Source organism: Haliotis cracherodii, unplaced genomic scaffold, assembly GCF_022045235.1.
Source record: "Haliotis cracherodii isolate W230 unplaced genomic scaffold, xgHalCrac1.p SCAF_1, whole genome shotgun sequence".
Classification (NCBI taxonomy): Eukaryota; Metazoa; Mollusca; class Gastropoda; order Lepetellida; family Haliotidae; genus Haliotis; species Haliotis cracherodii.
Genome location: NW_027266264.1, coordinates 44,685,006 through 44,699,594, shown reverse-complemented (window position 1 = coordinate 44,699,594; position 14,589 = coordinate 44,685,006). Strand labels below are relative to the sequence as shown.

The window sequence follows — 14,589 nt, the reverse complement described above, 5'->3', positions numbered from 1 at the left end:
CTAAAGACAGAAACACAAACCTTCCTTGCCACACCGACCAAATCACCCCAAAATGAAATGTTTCTATATATTCAACGAAAGTGAATAATTGACCACTTTCTGTTATAAAGTGGATAATGGAAGTTCATTCTAATATAAGCAAAAGCAGTCTCCTGACTGGAGCTCTGAGGACATGTTCCTCCCACAACCAATAAAAATTACAACTAAAAAATGTTATTCCGTTCCATGTAGTGGTCTGTCATATCAGCATGACACGCACAAGATTTACCAAAAAAAAAGAACATGCGCAACGGGGGTGTTTGGGCAAGCACTTCCATATTAATCGAGTGTATTTAGATGGGCTATACCAAACCCAACCAAGAACAATTGTTTCCTTCTGTTCAATTACCTTGCATATTTTCTCGTAAACTAAGCCGGAAACAGCAATCAGCTGTACACACGTTTTTTTGGAATCTACCGGTGATTCGGTTAAAACCCAAAGATATAACTTTAAAGGATTTTAATGCAAGGATCGGGAAAAATTGTATCTGAAACTATTTTTTTTAAGAGGGATAATATATTCCAATATCATCTTATTTATAGTTGCAGCTTTAATTACGGGTAAATATATTTAAAATGATAATAACCCTAAGAGTAGCACTTCAGTGCAGGAGATTGCAATTGCCTGTTATTTTTGCCAGCTGTAACAGTTTGAACAGTCACCATTGAGGCTCCCATGCACGTGATCACACGAACTACTTGTTGACATAGAATCGTACAACAAATATGACTTTTAACGAGTCAAAGTATGGCATTTATGATATATGTATCCATTCTCTGTCAACTACAGTTTGTTTCATGGCGTCAATAGCGGTAATCTGACCATGGTTGCTGTTAATAACAGTAAGTTGTGCGATCTTCTGATGGCTTCACACATGATTTCGTCGATATTAATTAAAACAATATCAAAAGGAATTTTGAATGAGATTAATGAAATAAGTTACAAACATAAGTCAGACATACAATGAATACTTTTTATAACCAGACAGTGTAATTACATAATTAATTTGTGTACTTCAGTACGGATTTGTTGACATGGTATTTCCAGTGTTACATGCTCACAGTAATGTCTTTGAAAAAAACAATCAAAACTCATTATGGTGTGTATAATGCGCACCCCTTCTACACAGCTGTTTCGTTTTTGAAAAAAGTGTGCACTATACTCTAGTAAATAGGGTAATTCAGAAGAATGTCAAAGAGAAGGCAAATATGTGTTAACTTCCATAGAACTACTGTTATATCTCACTTGTGACATTTCTCACTTGTGACATCATTTCCAATTCTGATGACATCACTTCTGGTTCTGATGACATCACTTCCTATGGCCTTTACATCATTCCTGTAACGTCAAAACGTGATCCCTTCCATTAACACAATAATGATGGAACGGTCAACTTGGGAGAACTACTGTGAAATGATTGAGTACTAGTCCCAGGAAGTAAACCCTGTCTAGTTCTGGTTGAATGTCATGTAAGTAGAAGTTAGTGAACAAGTTGTGAGATTACCAACTGTTCCATGGCCACTGAACTCCCAGATGCTAGGCGGAAGGTGGAGCTCTTATATCGTGCACTGTAAAGAATCCATATGGAGGTGTAGAAAGTTGAATGTTATTGTAGCTGTCTGTAATGTCGTCCTTAACCAACATGTGCCAGTTGCTTTTGTGATATCTTTATCCGATGTTGTTTTGCAAGATATAAAAAGTTACTTCCTGTGTCTTCTGTTAGGTTCCATTGCTTCTTGATAGAATCTAAGTGCACAAATTGGGCATAGGAGACAATATGGATGGTCCACACTTCTATGCAATGTGCGAATAGTAAAATGTCTGTGACCACGTGGACCTAGAGTCACTGACTGGTTCTTTGCTACAAATTCTGGGAGAGACCTGGTTATGATAGAATTACAATCTTCTGTGTGAGTCATACCTGAGGAATCCAATGCATGAAGACCTGATACTCTAGCTGCTGTGGCCATAGCTAGAACAAAAGCTGTTTTCCTGTACTTCTGAAACAGTGTAGCACTAAATAATGGTTCATAAAGTTCCTCCTAAAGAGCAGACAAGACTTGGATGATACATGTCATCGATCCCAATTGCATGGATCGATGCTCATGATGTCAATCACTGGATTGTCTGGTCCAGACTCGATTATTTTACAGACCGCCGTCATATAGCTGGAATATTGCTGAGTGCGGCGTAAAACAACAAACAACAAACAAACAAACTATGGTACCGTGATGAAACATGTTGTCTTAGCGGAGATGAAGTAGGAAGTCCGCCACCATTGGAATAGTAATATTTTCATGTCCCAATCTTCCTCATCTTCTCCACTGACAGAACTTGTCCCATCAGTTCTTGAAGATGGCGGAAGAAGATGGTACCCAAGATTTTGCCACTGTTGCTGAAGCAGACCGGAAGCCTGCATTTCACCTGGGATAACATCTGGGCATGAAGACTGTGAAGTGTGCTGTACATTATGTCTGATCTTGGCTGAAGCAGAAAATCTCGTCCTTCTGGCAACTTGAGAGGTTATTCCTTGAGGATCAGAAATAACATCCCTGTCCAGTCCATGGATAAATCGTTACCGATACTTAAAGTGCTTGTGCATCCGGTACTGGGCCAGTACACTGAGAGCTTGTTGCTGAGAAAACTTGCAAACAAGTCCAGATGTGAAGAATCACATATTGAAAGTTAATTCTTATCAAGTTGTCTAGGTAAACATGCAGATGGACAAGCTGGATGTTTGCAAACTTGATGATCGGAGCTGTGACCTGAGTAAAGGGCCAAGGTGTAATCGAAATCCTGAATCGTGGATCACATGAGCAGTTCTACACATTATGTGTAATGAAATATATACATATTGACTTGGTACATGCTTATGTTTTTCTTTCATAGTCTTTCAAACTCATGTTATACATTATTTTGGACACTAGTTTAGTGAAACATTTACCAATCCTGAGGTTCAGGATTCAAGTCCAGACTGCTGCCTGCTATTTTGCAAGCTTATTTCAAGAGCCACATGCTGGCATCTGTCTGGACCAGGGGACACAATTTAACATGTTATGGCAGACACAGGTGTGAGTTCTTTCTTTACATTTAGGGGCACTGGCAGTCCAGTCTTCTATGGCACTGCAATTCACTGTGCAGTGTTGGGGGGTTTGATTGTGTATTTCAATCCCAGCTTGCCTCGTTTATGTTTCCATGTTTGTCCAAAGTGGATAAAAGTCTGAGACCTGCATCACTTCAGACTTTCCTCCCACATGCAGCTGACATGCTGTGGTATAACTTGAATACTGTTCACCTCACCTCACCCACTCACTTTCTTTACATGCATATTGTTGTTAAAGACAAATTTCATTTTGGTAATTGTTGATTCTAACAATTTGGAATTTGGATTTTTGTACAATTTGAAAGGTTCAAGTTTGTGTTGGCTATTCTGACTTTGCAAGAGTTATATTTCTTTTGCAGTTTCTAAACTTCATCATCAGCTGCCCTCTTTATTATTGTTCAAGGCTTCAACATTTATTCATGTTGTGTAACACGACATGTTATGTAAATCATACCTTTTGTTCAGGAGTTCAATCAAAGCTGTATGCTAACTGTATGCTAACTGTCATACTGAAGACACTTTCCCAAGAAATATAGATATATATTGTATATTTTGTACTATTTTGTGTTATTTTTTATGCATCTTTTTGCAGAATATATTTTGGTCATTAGCATCACTGAAAGCATCATTAGAAATCAAAACATAGTTATTTTGGCCGGCACATATAAATGCAATCTGAAAATGTTTTGACATATACCTGTACATTAGTTTAGTGATAAAATCACTAAATACACATGTTATGTTTAAACTCAGGCGACTGCTTCGGGGGGCTGCTTAATCACTGTCCAGAAAACAATAAGGTAATGTTAATGAACACTGGACGGGGAATGACAAAGTGGAGAGATGCCAGCAATGGTCTCATCTTTAATTGAGCTTCTGATAACCTCGTCATGAGACCATAACAATTTCAGCTGCATCTCTGATATTGGATGATGTTACAGTACCTGCTCTGGCTGTGCGTCCTACTCGATGGACATAATCTTTGGGTCTGTTTGGAACGTTGTGATTAATGACAAGATCTACTGTTGGGATGTCCAGGCCTCTACAAGGAAACACATACATATTAATCAACTTTGGAGAGCAAAAACATGCATGAAACTTTCATATGCACAGCAATACCTTTCTACAGAATGATGAAAAAGATAGTGCCATTATACTTTAGCTCACCTGGATATGTAAGTCATCAGAAAACGCCACTTAACACAGGTGTTTGTAAGCACTGATATTCAAATATTTTCTACATACATACCGAGGAATAAAAAATAACAAACCTAATGACCTGAATATGATATGATGACATCATAAGAACGAGAAAGCACCCCAGCCTCAGCACAAACCCTAGCCCCAGGCTCAAGCTCAAGTCCCAGTCCGAACTCAAGTCCCAGCCCCAGCTCAAGCTCAAGTCCCTTCCCCAGCTCATGTCCCAGCCCCAGCTCAAGTCCCAGCCCTTGCAACAGCCCCAGCCCCAGATCAAGCCCAAGCTCCTGCCCCAGCTCAAGTCTCAGCCCCAGCTCCAGATCAAGCCCACGTTCCTGCAACAGCTCAAACCCAAGCTACAGCACCAGCCCTAGCAACAGCTCAAGCCCACGCCCACGCTCCTGCCCCAGCTCAAGTCTCAGGCCCAGTCCCAGCCCTAGATCAAGCCCACGCTCCTGCCCCAGCTCATGCAGCAGCTCAAGCCCACACTCCTGCCCCAGCCCCAAACCCAGCTCAAACCCGTGCTCCTGCGCCAGCTCAAGGATCAGCCTTAGCAACAGCCCCAGCCCCAGATCAAGCCCACGCTCCTGCCCCAGCTCAGGTCTCAGCCCCAGATCAAGCCCATGCTCCTGCAACAGCTCAAGTCCAAGCTCAAGCACCAGCCCTAGCAACAGCTCAAGCCCACGTTCCTGCCCCAGCCCCAGCTCAAGCTCAAGTCCCAGCCCCAGCAACAGCCCCAGCCCCAGATCAAGCCCAAGCTCCTGCCCAAGCTCAAGTCTCAGCCCCAGCTCCAGATCAAGCCCACGTTCCTGCAACAGCTCAAGCCCAAGCTACAGCACCAGCTCAAGCCCACGCCCACGCTCCTGCCCCAGCTCAAGTCTCAGGCCCAGTCCCAGCCCTAGATCAAGCCCACGCTCCTGCCCCAGCTCAAGCAGCAGCTCAAGCCCACACTCCTGCCCCAGCCCCAAACCCAGCTCAAGCCCGTGCTCCTGCGCCAGCTCAAGGATCAGCCTTAGCAACAGCCCCAGCCCCAGATCAAGCCCACGCTCCTGCCCCAGCTCAGGTCTCAGCCCCAGACCAAGCCCATGCTCCTGCAACAGCTCAAGTCCAAGCATAAGCACCAGCCCTAGCAACAGCTCAAGCCCACGCTCCTGCCCCAGCCCCAGCTCAAGCTCAAGTCCCAGCCCAAGCTCAAGTCCCAGCCCTAGCAACAGCCCCAGCCCCAGATCAAGCCCACGCTCCTGCAACAGCTCAAGTCCAAGCTCAAGCACCAGCCTTAGCCCCAGCCCCACCCCCAGATCAAGCCCACGCTCCTGCCCCAGCCCCAGCCCCAGATCAAGCCCACGCTCCTGCAACAGCTCAAGTCCAAGCTCAAGCCCCAGCCCTAGCAACAGCTCAAGCCCACGCTCCTGCAACAGCCCCAGATCAAGCCCACGCTCCTGCAACAGCTCAAGTCCAAGCTCAAGCACCAGCCCTAGCAACAGCTCAAGCCCAAGCTCCTGCCCCAGGTCGAGTCCAAGTTCAAGCACCAGCCCTAGCAACGGCTCAAGCCCACGCTCCTGCAACAGCTCAAGTGCAAGCTCAAGTCTCAGGCCCAGTCCGCCCCAGATCAAGCCCACGCTCCTGCCCCAGCTCAAGTCTCAGGCCCAGTCCCAGCCCTAGATCAAGCCCACGCTCCTGCCCCAGCTCAAGTCCAAGCTCAAGCACCAGCTCAAGCCCACGCTCCTGCCCCAGCCCCAACATAAGCTCAAGCCCGTGGTCCTGCGCCAGCTCAAGTCCAAGCTCAAGCCCCAGCCCTAGCAACAGCCCCAGCCCCAGGTAAAGCCCACGCTTCTGCCCCAGCTCAGGTGTCAGCCCCAGCCCCAGCCCCAGATCAAGCCCACGCTCCTGCAACAGCTCAAGTCCAAGCTCAAGCCCCAGCCCTAGCAACAGCTCAAGCCCACGCTCCTGCCCCAGCTCAAGTCTCAGGCCCAGCCCCAGCCCCAGATCAAGCCCATGCTCCTGCAGCAGCTCAAGTCCAAGCTGAAGCACCAGCCATAGCAACAGCTCAAGCCCACGCTCCTGCCCCAGCTCAAGTCTCAGCCCCAGCCCCAGATCAAGCCCACGCTCCTGCAACAGCTCAAGTCCAAGCTCAAGCACCAGCCCTAGCAACAGCTCAAGCCCACGCTCCTGCCCCAGCTCAAGCACCAGCTCTAGCAACAGCTCAAGCCCACGCTCCTGCCTCAGCTCAAGTCCAAGCTCAAGCACCAGCCCTAGCAACAGCTCGAGTCCAAGCCCCAGCTGAAACCCCAGCACCAGTTGGGACAGTTTTGGGGGTCGAGGGAAACTGAAGAATTACCAGCAAAAGATTCATGTGAACCATGCAAGAGGTGAAACCAGTAACACAGACTGGTGTTCAGACTTTTGATTCAGTGTTTTGAAAAACAAGTGAAGAAAAGTTACATGCACTTGAGAAGGCAGAGTCTCCCATAGAACCAAAGAGCTCTAAACACATCAGATTTTGTGTTGACATGCACACGGCAAATGTAGCAGTGGTTAGAGAGATACATCCGATTCCAACTATAAGAAATTCTAAATAATCTGAGCAAAACTGCAGCGTTTTCAAAGATGGGTATTTGATGGGCTGGGTTAACTGCAGTATTTGGCTACCCACATCAGCGGCTTCCATAAGGAGACTACTGCCTTTGGCAGCTTTGCTTTTTTATATAAGCGCACACACACTAGCATGTTGAAATCTGTTCAGAGGCTTTTTTTAGCAAAAAACAAACAAAATATGAGTGGGAAATGAAAAGTATAGTCTAAAACTACGCCCCTATGGGAGACCGAGAGTTTTACAATAGAGAGTAAAGACATATACTTGTGGTGTCGACTTTGTGGGTGGTACATTCCTTATAATGACTCGTTACTACGAAGGCCACTACCCTTGTACTACTTTTCACGGCTGGTAAGTCTTTCGCTATTTGTCACTTTTCTCAGTAATTCTTATTACTTTTACAGAATGTCTGACAGTAGGATTGTGTGTGATGATATATGTGAATTGTGCAGGGATAAGGGGAGACTTTTGGACTAGTTAAAGGATGTAGGCGTGAGTGGATAGTTGTTTGCTGTAAGTGTGAGAATGGTGTGACTAGCAGGGAAGGAACAGCAGTAGGAGTGAGGGATATGGGTGGCGCTGTAGCAACAAGAGGTGTCATCATAAGTTTTCACTGAATCGTTCTTCCTGTAATTTGTCCATTCCTGACATTTTGGAAATAACTTTTTATTAGGTTTACAGGTCTAAAGAAGATTTTGTTAAAGTTCAGTTCAGTTGCTGATCACACTTTGGTTGATTGGCACAATTTTTGCTGGGAGGTTTGTTTGGAAATTTTGGAACGAGAGAATGAGGCTTTTGGGGGACCTAGAGTACAGGTAGAAATAAATGTGTCCAAATTTGGGAAAAGGAAGTTTCACAGGGGAAGGAGAGTAAATGGTGTTTAGGTGTTTAGTGAGATTGAAAAGAATTCTAGTAAGATGTACATCACTGCTGATGAGAAACGAAATTGTGAAACAATTATCCCATTTATTAATAGATGAATTTAACCGGGGTCAATCATTCATTCGGACTGTTGGAAGGCTTATAATTGTTTGGAATCTTTGAAGGGGATTCATTTGAAAGTTAATCATAGTGTAGAATTTGTAAATTCAGAAACAGGGGCTTGTACAAATAAAATAGAATCAACTTGGAGAGCAGTATTGGCATCTTTGCCAATGTACGGAACGAATAAAGGACTGTGTGATAGTTAATTTGTTGAGTACATTATCAGAAAAAAATATTTAAGTTTTTCAGTTGATCCTTTTATTCAGTTTCTTAAGTTCATCAGCCATGTGTACTGTCCATATAAGTAAGAACCTGAAAAAGAAAATGAACCAGAAAATTGTTTAGATGGGTCAGGAGATCTCTTTGAATCAGATCCTGAGGAAGAATTTGAATTTAATGTTTCAAGGGATCTTTTTGCTTGAGCAAGTAAGGAAATATTCTATGAATATTCATATGCATTCATGAATGAAGTTACCATCGTGCGATTTATTGAGCAAATCAACACCCCTTTAACACCTGTCCTTTCCATTACAATTTTGACGGTGTTCACTAGAAAAAATGGCAGCCTAAAAATCCTCTCACTTCAACCGCAAATAACATTTTTCATTCAACAACTTCCAAATACTGCAGTCTACCCTGATGGGGTTACCACCAGACTGTTCTTGAACAAGAATCAAAGGGACTTTGTTACCCACAAAAGGCGCTCCATGGATACAAACGACTCAAGTTTGGTATCTCTTTAGCACCATAAATATGTCAAAACAAGATCTGAAATACCTTGCAAGGTGTGAACACTCTCTCTGATGACATCAGCGTGTTAAGGAAATACAAAAATACTGCCGTATCAACAATTGACAATGTTACTTGATCAGAGCAAGGTGTCTGGACTAATGATCAACAAGTCAAAATGGCAATTTGGTATCGCGAAACTGCTATTCATGGGAGACCTCATCTCAAATTAAGTGTTTCTCCTGAGCAGAAGATAGTTTAAACCATTGTGAAAGCCAAAGTTCCATCAACCATAGCAGAGGTGAGAAGCTTTTTCCGGACTTGTCAACTACTGTGCCAGATTTCTCCCCGGGCTACTATCTCTGAGAAGGCATACTCAGTCCAGTATAGAGTGGTACTGGGGAACTGAACAGGAGAACTCTTTGTTTGTGTTCAAGTCACGGCATATAATGATTGTGACACTCAAAGTTAGCATGGATGCTTGTCCCTTTAGTCTTGGTGCTAAAGTACTGTCAGAAAATGATAGTAAAAATGCTTTTCTGGCTTTATTTAATAATATGAATCACAGGGTTATGAAAATAGCATAACAAAACAACAAAAATCTACCTAATCCAACCTACTCTAACAGACACTGTGGTTAGCCTACTTTTACAGGTAATATGATGATAAACTTAAAACATATACGTGTGTTGTCATGCATGTTTAAAACAGCATACAGCCTAAAGTAATTACCTAACACTCGAGGTGATGACCTCACACCTGGCCGTTCACTCTCACAGGTGCAAATGTCACCTGAGTTGGGGTGGTCTCAAAATATTGCTATCATTGTATTTTAGTGAGATATTCACTGACAGGGGTAGCAATTAAGTTATGTATAACATCATATTTGCTTGGAAAAATTATGGAATAGTTAAAAGCTATGAAAAGGGATGAGTATTCATTTTGGAAGGTTTTTTTTTTCAATCAAGAAGTATTTGTGGTTCTACTGATATTTCTTTATCCATCATCTGACTCAGCTGATGACGTATCTGAATCTGTACTATCACCCAAAGGTATGGTAACCAGTGCAGTCACGTTGGTGGTATTGACGTTCTATTTCAGGAGTGAAATCTTCAGCCTTTTGCCACACCACTTTTGTGATTTAAGCAAAGGCTGCATTGAGCAACCCTATGACGTGTGGGTTCCAGTGTTTGGGTATGTCATGCCAAGAACCCTTTACAGTTAGCCCAGATAGGCTCAATAGGGTTGATCTCACAATGACTGGCAGACAAGGCCACAGAACTAATAGGGTTTTACTGAAAGCCTTTAAAGTATTCAGAACTGAAAAGAAAAACTGGAAGTGAGAATACCCCAAGTTTCTATTGGTTTCTTTGCCTCGTTGTGACAGGATCACCCCCAGCAGAACTTTAGATGAACAGACAACTACGAACAAAGATTCCTGAAGGGATTTTAGAAAAGAGTGAGTGAGTACTGTTTTACTGCCTTAATCACCAGGTTATAGGTCACACAAATGTTGAAGTATAAGAATTCTAAGTAAGTAAAACATGAAAATAAAAGTATGTTTTTTTCAGAAAATACACATGTCAAAATTAAACTTTGTACTGCACCTCTTCTATTAGTATGGAAACTGTTCCAAAAATTTGAAAATAATTCATGTTTTAGTTTTCTAGTTATAGGTCACACATGTTTCAGTAAAAGTAAAAAACTCAAAGTAAAAAAATGAAAAAGAGCTGTATTTTTTCAGAAAATCAAACTTTATGTCTCACCTCTCCCATTGGAAGAGAAACTGAACCTCTAATTGGAAAAGAATCCATGAAGTAGTTTTGAAGTTATGGGTCGCGCAAATGTTTAAGTAAAAGAATTCTAAGGCCAGACCAATTTAATTGCTAGGATTACGGATTCTTTTGGGTAAAGTGGCTGAATGGAGGAGGGAATGTAAAAAAAAAAAAAAAGGACTTGAGAGAATTTTTTTTCGCAGGTATTACGGATTTTAGGAGGCAGGAATGCTGATAGGAAATTAAAAAAAATAAAAAAATCCCTCACTTGTGCCACAGAAGCTACAAAAGTATTTCAGTATTACCCACCACGCATGATGCAAGCAATGCACTATAGTCCCTTTATCTAATGACACTCCTTACTGATGACCAGGGTTTACAGGTATCTTTTGGCAGTTTTCCACAAGCAGGTAGACTTCAATAACAAGCTTTTAACTTATTAAAGTTTTATTGTATTTTAAAAATATAAAAACAATGTGAAATACACTGAAATTAAAACAGCACTTGGCTTCAAAACAAATATACATTTGGCACATACAAGTACTTGAAATACTCTGTCCAGTATCACTTTATCGTGTTAAATGATCAGGTAACACTCATGGCTGAAGTGTTATGCTAACATGTGGAATGCACTTAAATTAAAAAGCCCTGTTTATTCTCGATTTTGCCACCACTGTCACATAATTTAGTCCAAAGTCTGCTAAAACTTGCATAGGTGTTGTAAGTTCGACAATATTCCCGTAGGAACCAGCCTTAGATTCTGTTGCATGCACCTCTTGAATAGAAAGTCCATCTCCATCGGTGATTGACGATACAGCTTTCGTCGCCAAATCACCAACTGTGTCATCCAGTGGACTTTCCATGATTCGCTTTGATAAGCACACACTACCCTTCAGAACGCTTACGCTGAAATACTTTGCTAACATTGTCGAAAGACACCAGATAATAAAAGGCATTAACACCGAGTTCCCAGAGACGCTTGTGTGATAGATGAAGCCAACATTTATTAAAGAAAATATCTGCTTGTAAAATATATTTTCTACTACATGCTATACACCATTTGAAAGGTCTGATCCTATGGTTTATAAATATGAAAGTTATGTTTTTCACATTATTTAAAATAATGCATTTAGAACTTATTTAAGTTTGTTGTAAATAAAAAATGTAAGCTAACACGTTGTTAACATCCAGATTAAGGACCAAGGAAGCGAAAACTTGATGATTTTCAGCAAATATAAGATTTCATAAAATCCACTTGCCTATTTCTATTTTATTTTCATTGTTTATATAATTGGAAAATCATTTTAAAAAGAATTTATAAATAGTTTCTGTCATCACCTATTTCCCGATAACAGCGGCTGTCCGCTCAGTAACATGAAGAAATACGCCGTTTTCGAGGCTTCGTATGAATAACACATTCGTCGAAGAATGGCATATGACACATCGCTAGAAAGCTTATTCCTTATTCCTCGTAACATCGCCTGTTTTTTTTTCGTAGTTATAACAAGCGATTTCACTGGATTAAAATTGGTTTCTAATGACGCTTTCTTGCCGAAATCTGCTACAAGTTTCGTGATTGGTCAATTTTGAGCACATGACCTATTGCAGCCAATCAAATTACAGCTGTGGTACCAAGCTCGTGTTTAATACATTTCAGAAGTTGGCGAAAGATTTTTGTAAAATTTTGTTATTCTGAACGTTTTAAGCCGGAAATCACGATATATATTAAAAATATAAAACTTCGTGAATGTATCGTGCTAGGTTACGAGATGTGACAAAGATTTTTCACACATATATTTTTGCATTAAACATCGTGTCCAAGCCGAGAATTCAAGGCGACGAAAGCCGAGATGTCATTTGACTTACATTACAAGCGATCGCACGAAAAGATGGAAATAATAACTTAGATGTAAGTTTGATTACTTTTAGATATATTTTTGTTGATTTTATTTATTACTTTGTATAATATATTCAAAGATTTGTTTAGAACCTCTTTATTTTGCTCTTTGACATGTTTGATGTGAACCCGTTGTCGAAATGTGTGTCCGAGAATTTTATTTTCAATAATAGTGAATAATTTTTTAATGTATCGATTAAAAATGATAAATTGAAATGGAATACATATTTCAGACATTGTGAAATGTGATAGATTTAATAAATGAATGACATCACAGGTAGGTCCATAAAAATATATATCATTTTGACGTGACTACGGCTTGGCCGGTTAACCGGCCAACGGTGTCTGGGGACTTGATGCTTCTTGGCCGGATAACCGGCCTACGGTGTTGAAAGAGTTAAAACACCCAAACTGACACCCCATGTCCTACACATGGTCCCGGCATATTCAATACACGCTGTGCGCATGCGGGAAACACTTGTAATTGAGAGTCGCATTCGATTGGCTATTTTCGCGTTGAACGACCAATGGAATTTGCCGACACATTTGCGTAAGGAATTTTAGCAAGTTGACCAAAGGGGGAATTAATCAGCCAACCATTCTGTCATTGAGCGGGTGGAACGTTTTGAGCTCAAATATCCACCTCAGTTCGAGTGCTCTCCTCTTAACTGTGGTGTCAGTAGACTCAGGGTTTTCCTTGAGCTGTGCTATGATGTTATATCTAACATCTTTGGTGCTATGATCATCACTATTGAAGTGATTAGCTACAGGTTTGTCTCTCTTGTAGCTGATGTCTGCAAAGTGTTCTTTCAGTCTAGTCTGAAATTTTCTTTTGGATTTTCCAACGTATTGTTTCTTGCATTCGTTACAAGTAAGCAAGTAAACTATGTTTTTACTTGTACATTCAAACTTGTGGGTTTTGAATGTTTTGCCTAATGTCGAGCTGCGAAAAGTATGTGTTTTGACTAAGGAGTTGCAGATTTTGCATCCATCTCTTTTGCAACTCTCATTTACGAAGTTGACTACCTTGCCGCTAATTTGCGGTTTGATGGGTGGGTAGTGTAGTACTGTCCTGACTAGGTAATCCTTAATGGTAGGATTCCTTCTGTAGGCCGAGACATGGGGAATTGAGAAGCAACTTTTGCAAGTGTCAGAACCGGTGAGTAAATGCCACCGGTTTCTGATGATCCTGTTGAGCTCCATGTTCAATGGATTGTAATCGCTAATGAGCACCTGTTTCCTGATTGGAGCAGGTTTGGGTTTGGTTGCTAAGAGTGATTCTCTTTTGCAAGCGTCTGCCCGGTATTTATTTTGTTGTAGTGTTTTATTAGGGTAACCCCTTTTGAGATAGTAGTTGATAAGATTTCTACTATGTGTATCATAATCTGATTCAGAAGAGCAGATTCTCTTGAGTCTCAGGAATTGGCTGAATGGCCCTTTCGTTTTGATAAGACTGGGGTGACAAGACGTGTACAACAGATAGGAGTGTGTGTCAGTGGGTTTGTTATATAAAGTGAACTGCAGTTTGCATTCCTTTTTGTTGAAAGAAACCCACGTGTCCAAGAAGGCCACTTTATTCCTGGAAAATTCTGCGGTGAATTTAATGGAATGGTGTGCATTATTAAGGAAGTTAATAATGCAGCTAGGCGGGTTTCCCCTAGCGTCCAAATAATGAAAATGTCGTCGATAAATCGGGCGTAGAACTCCGGCTTATCATGGTGCCCAGATAGGAGTTGAGTTTCCAATTCTCTTATAAAAATATTGGCATAGGACGGGGCGACTTTCGTCCCAATAGCTGTGCCTCCAACTTGTAGATAATGTTGGTTATTGAACACAAAATTGTTGTTGTGTAAAACGATTTTTAGGAGAGAGAGTAAACCGGTGGGCGAAATTTGCCAGTCTGGTTTAAACTTAGGAATGGCTTGTGCAACGGCTCTAAGTCCTTCGCCGTTTGGAATGTTGGTGTACAGCGAGGTGACATCCATAGTAACAAGCATGATGTCTCGGTTGTTGGGGAGATTAAGTGATTCTAATCTTTGTATGAAGTGTGTTGTATCCCTGAGGTAACTGGGATATCTGCTGACAAATGCTTTGATGTGTTCGTCTACAAAGCTACTGATGTTTTCAGTAGGTGTGCCATTCCCACTGATGATGGGACGGCCCGGTATTTTTCCTGGTAATAAACATTTGTGTATTTTGGGGAGCAGGTAAAATCTTCCTGCTTTAGCGTTTTGCGGTAAAAGTCCCGTAAAAAATTTGTGTGATAGTTCT

At 41.6% G+C, this 14,589-nt stretch overlaps 2 protein-coding genes and 1 pseudogene across 2 annotated transcripts in view; 2 read left to right on the top strand and 1 right to left on the bottom strand.

The window, feature by feature from the left end:
* LOC139478200 (probable ATP-dependent RNA helicase DDX49) overlaps positions 1-14,589 on the bottom strand; it is a 127,476-nt gene that overhangs the window by 23,192 nt on the left and 89,695 nt on the right. The window contains exon 8 of the mRNA XM_071260581.1: positions 4,088-4,185. Coding sequence (XP_071116682.1) covers positions 4,088-4,185 — 98 coding nt within the window. The remainder of the gene's footprint in view (positions 1-4,087; positions 4,186-14,589) is intronic.
* Positions 4,274-6,624, top strand: LOC139470893 (uncharacterized). Its single transcript, XM_071253221.1, has 5 exons — positions 4,274-4,318; positions 4,460-4,713; positions 4,805-5,977; positions 6,027-6,158; positions 6,411-6,624. The coding sequence occupies exons 1-5, from the start codon at positions 4,274-4,276 to the stop codon at positions 6,622-6,624; spliced, it is 1,818 nt and encodes a 605-aa protein (XP_071109322.1).
* Positions 7,235-8,225, top strand: LOC139470884 (uncharacterized; annotated as a pseudogene).

Excerpts from the sequence above, each read along its gene's own strand:
- LOC139470893 (XM_071253221.1), top strand. The coding sequence starts at position 4,274 with ATGATGAAAAAGATAGTGCCATTATACTTTAGCTCACCTGGATAT. Across the intron at positions 4,319-4,459 it reads ACTTTAGCTCACCTGGATAT|CACCCCAGCCTCAGCACAAA; the intron begins GTAAGTCATCAG and ends AGAACGAGAAAG. Across the intron at positions 4,714-4,804 it reads AAGCTACAGCACCAGCCCTA|CTCATGCAGCAGCTCAAGCC; the intron begins GCAACAGCTCAA and ends CTCCTGCCCCAG.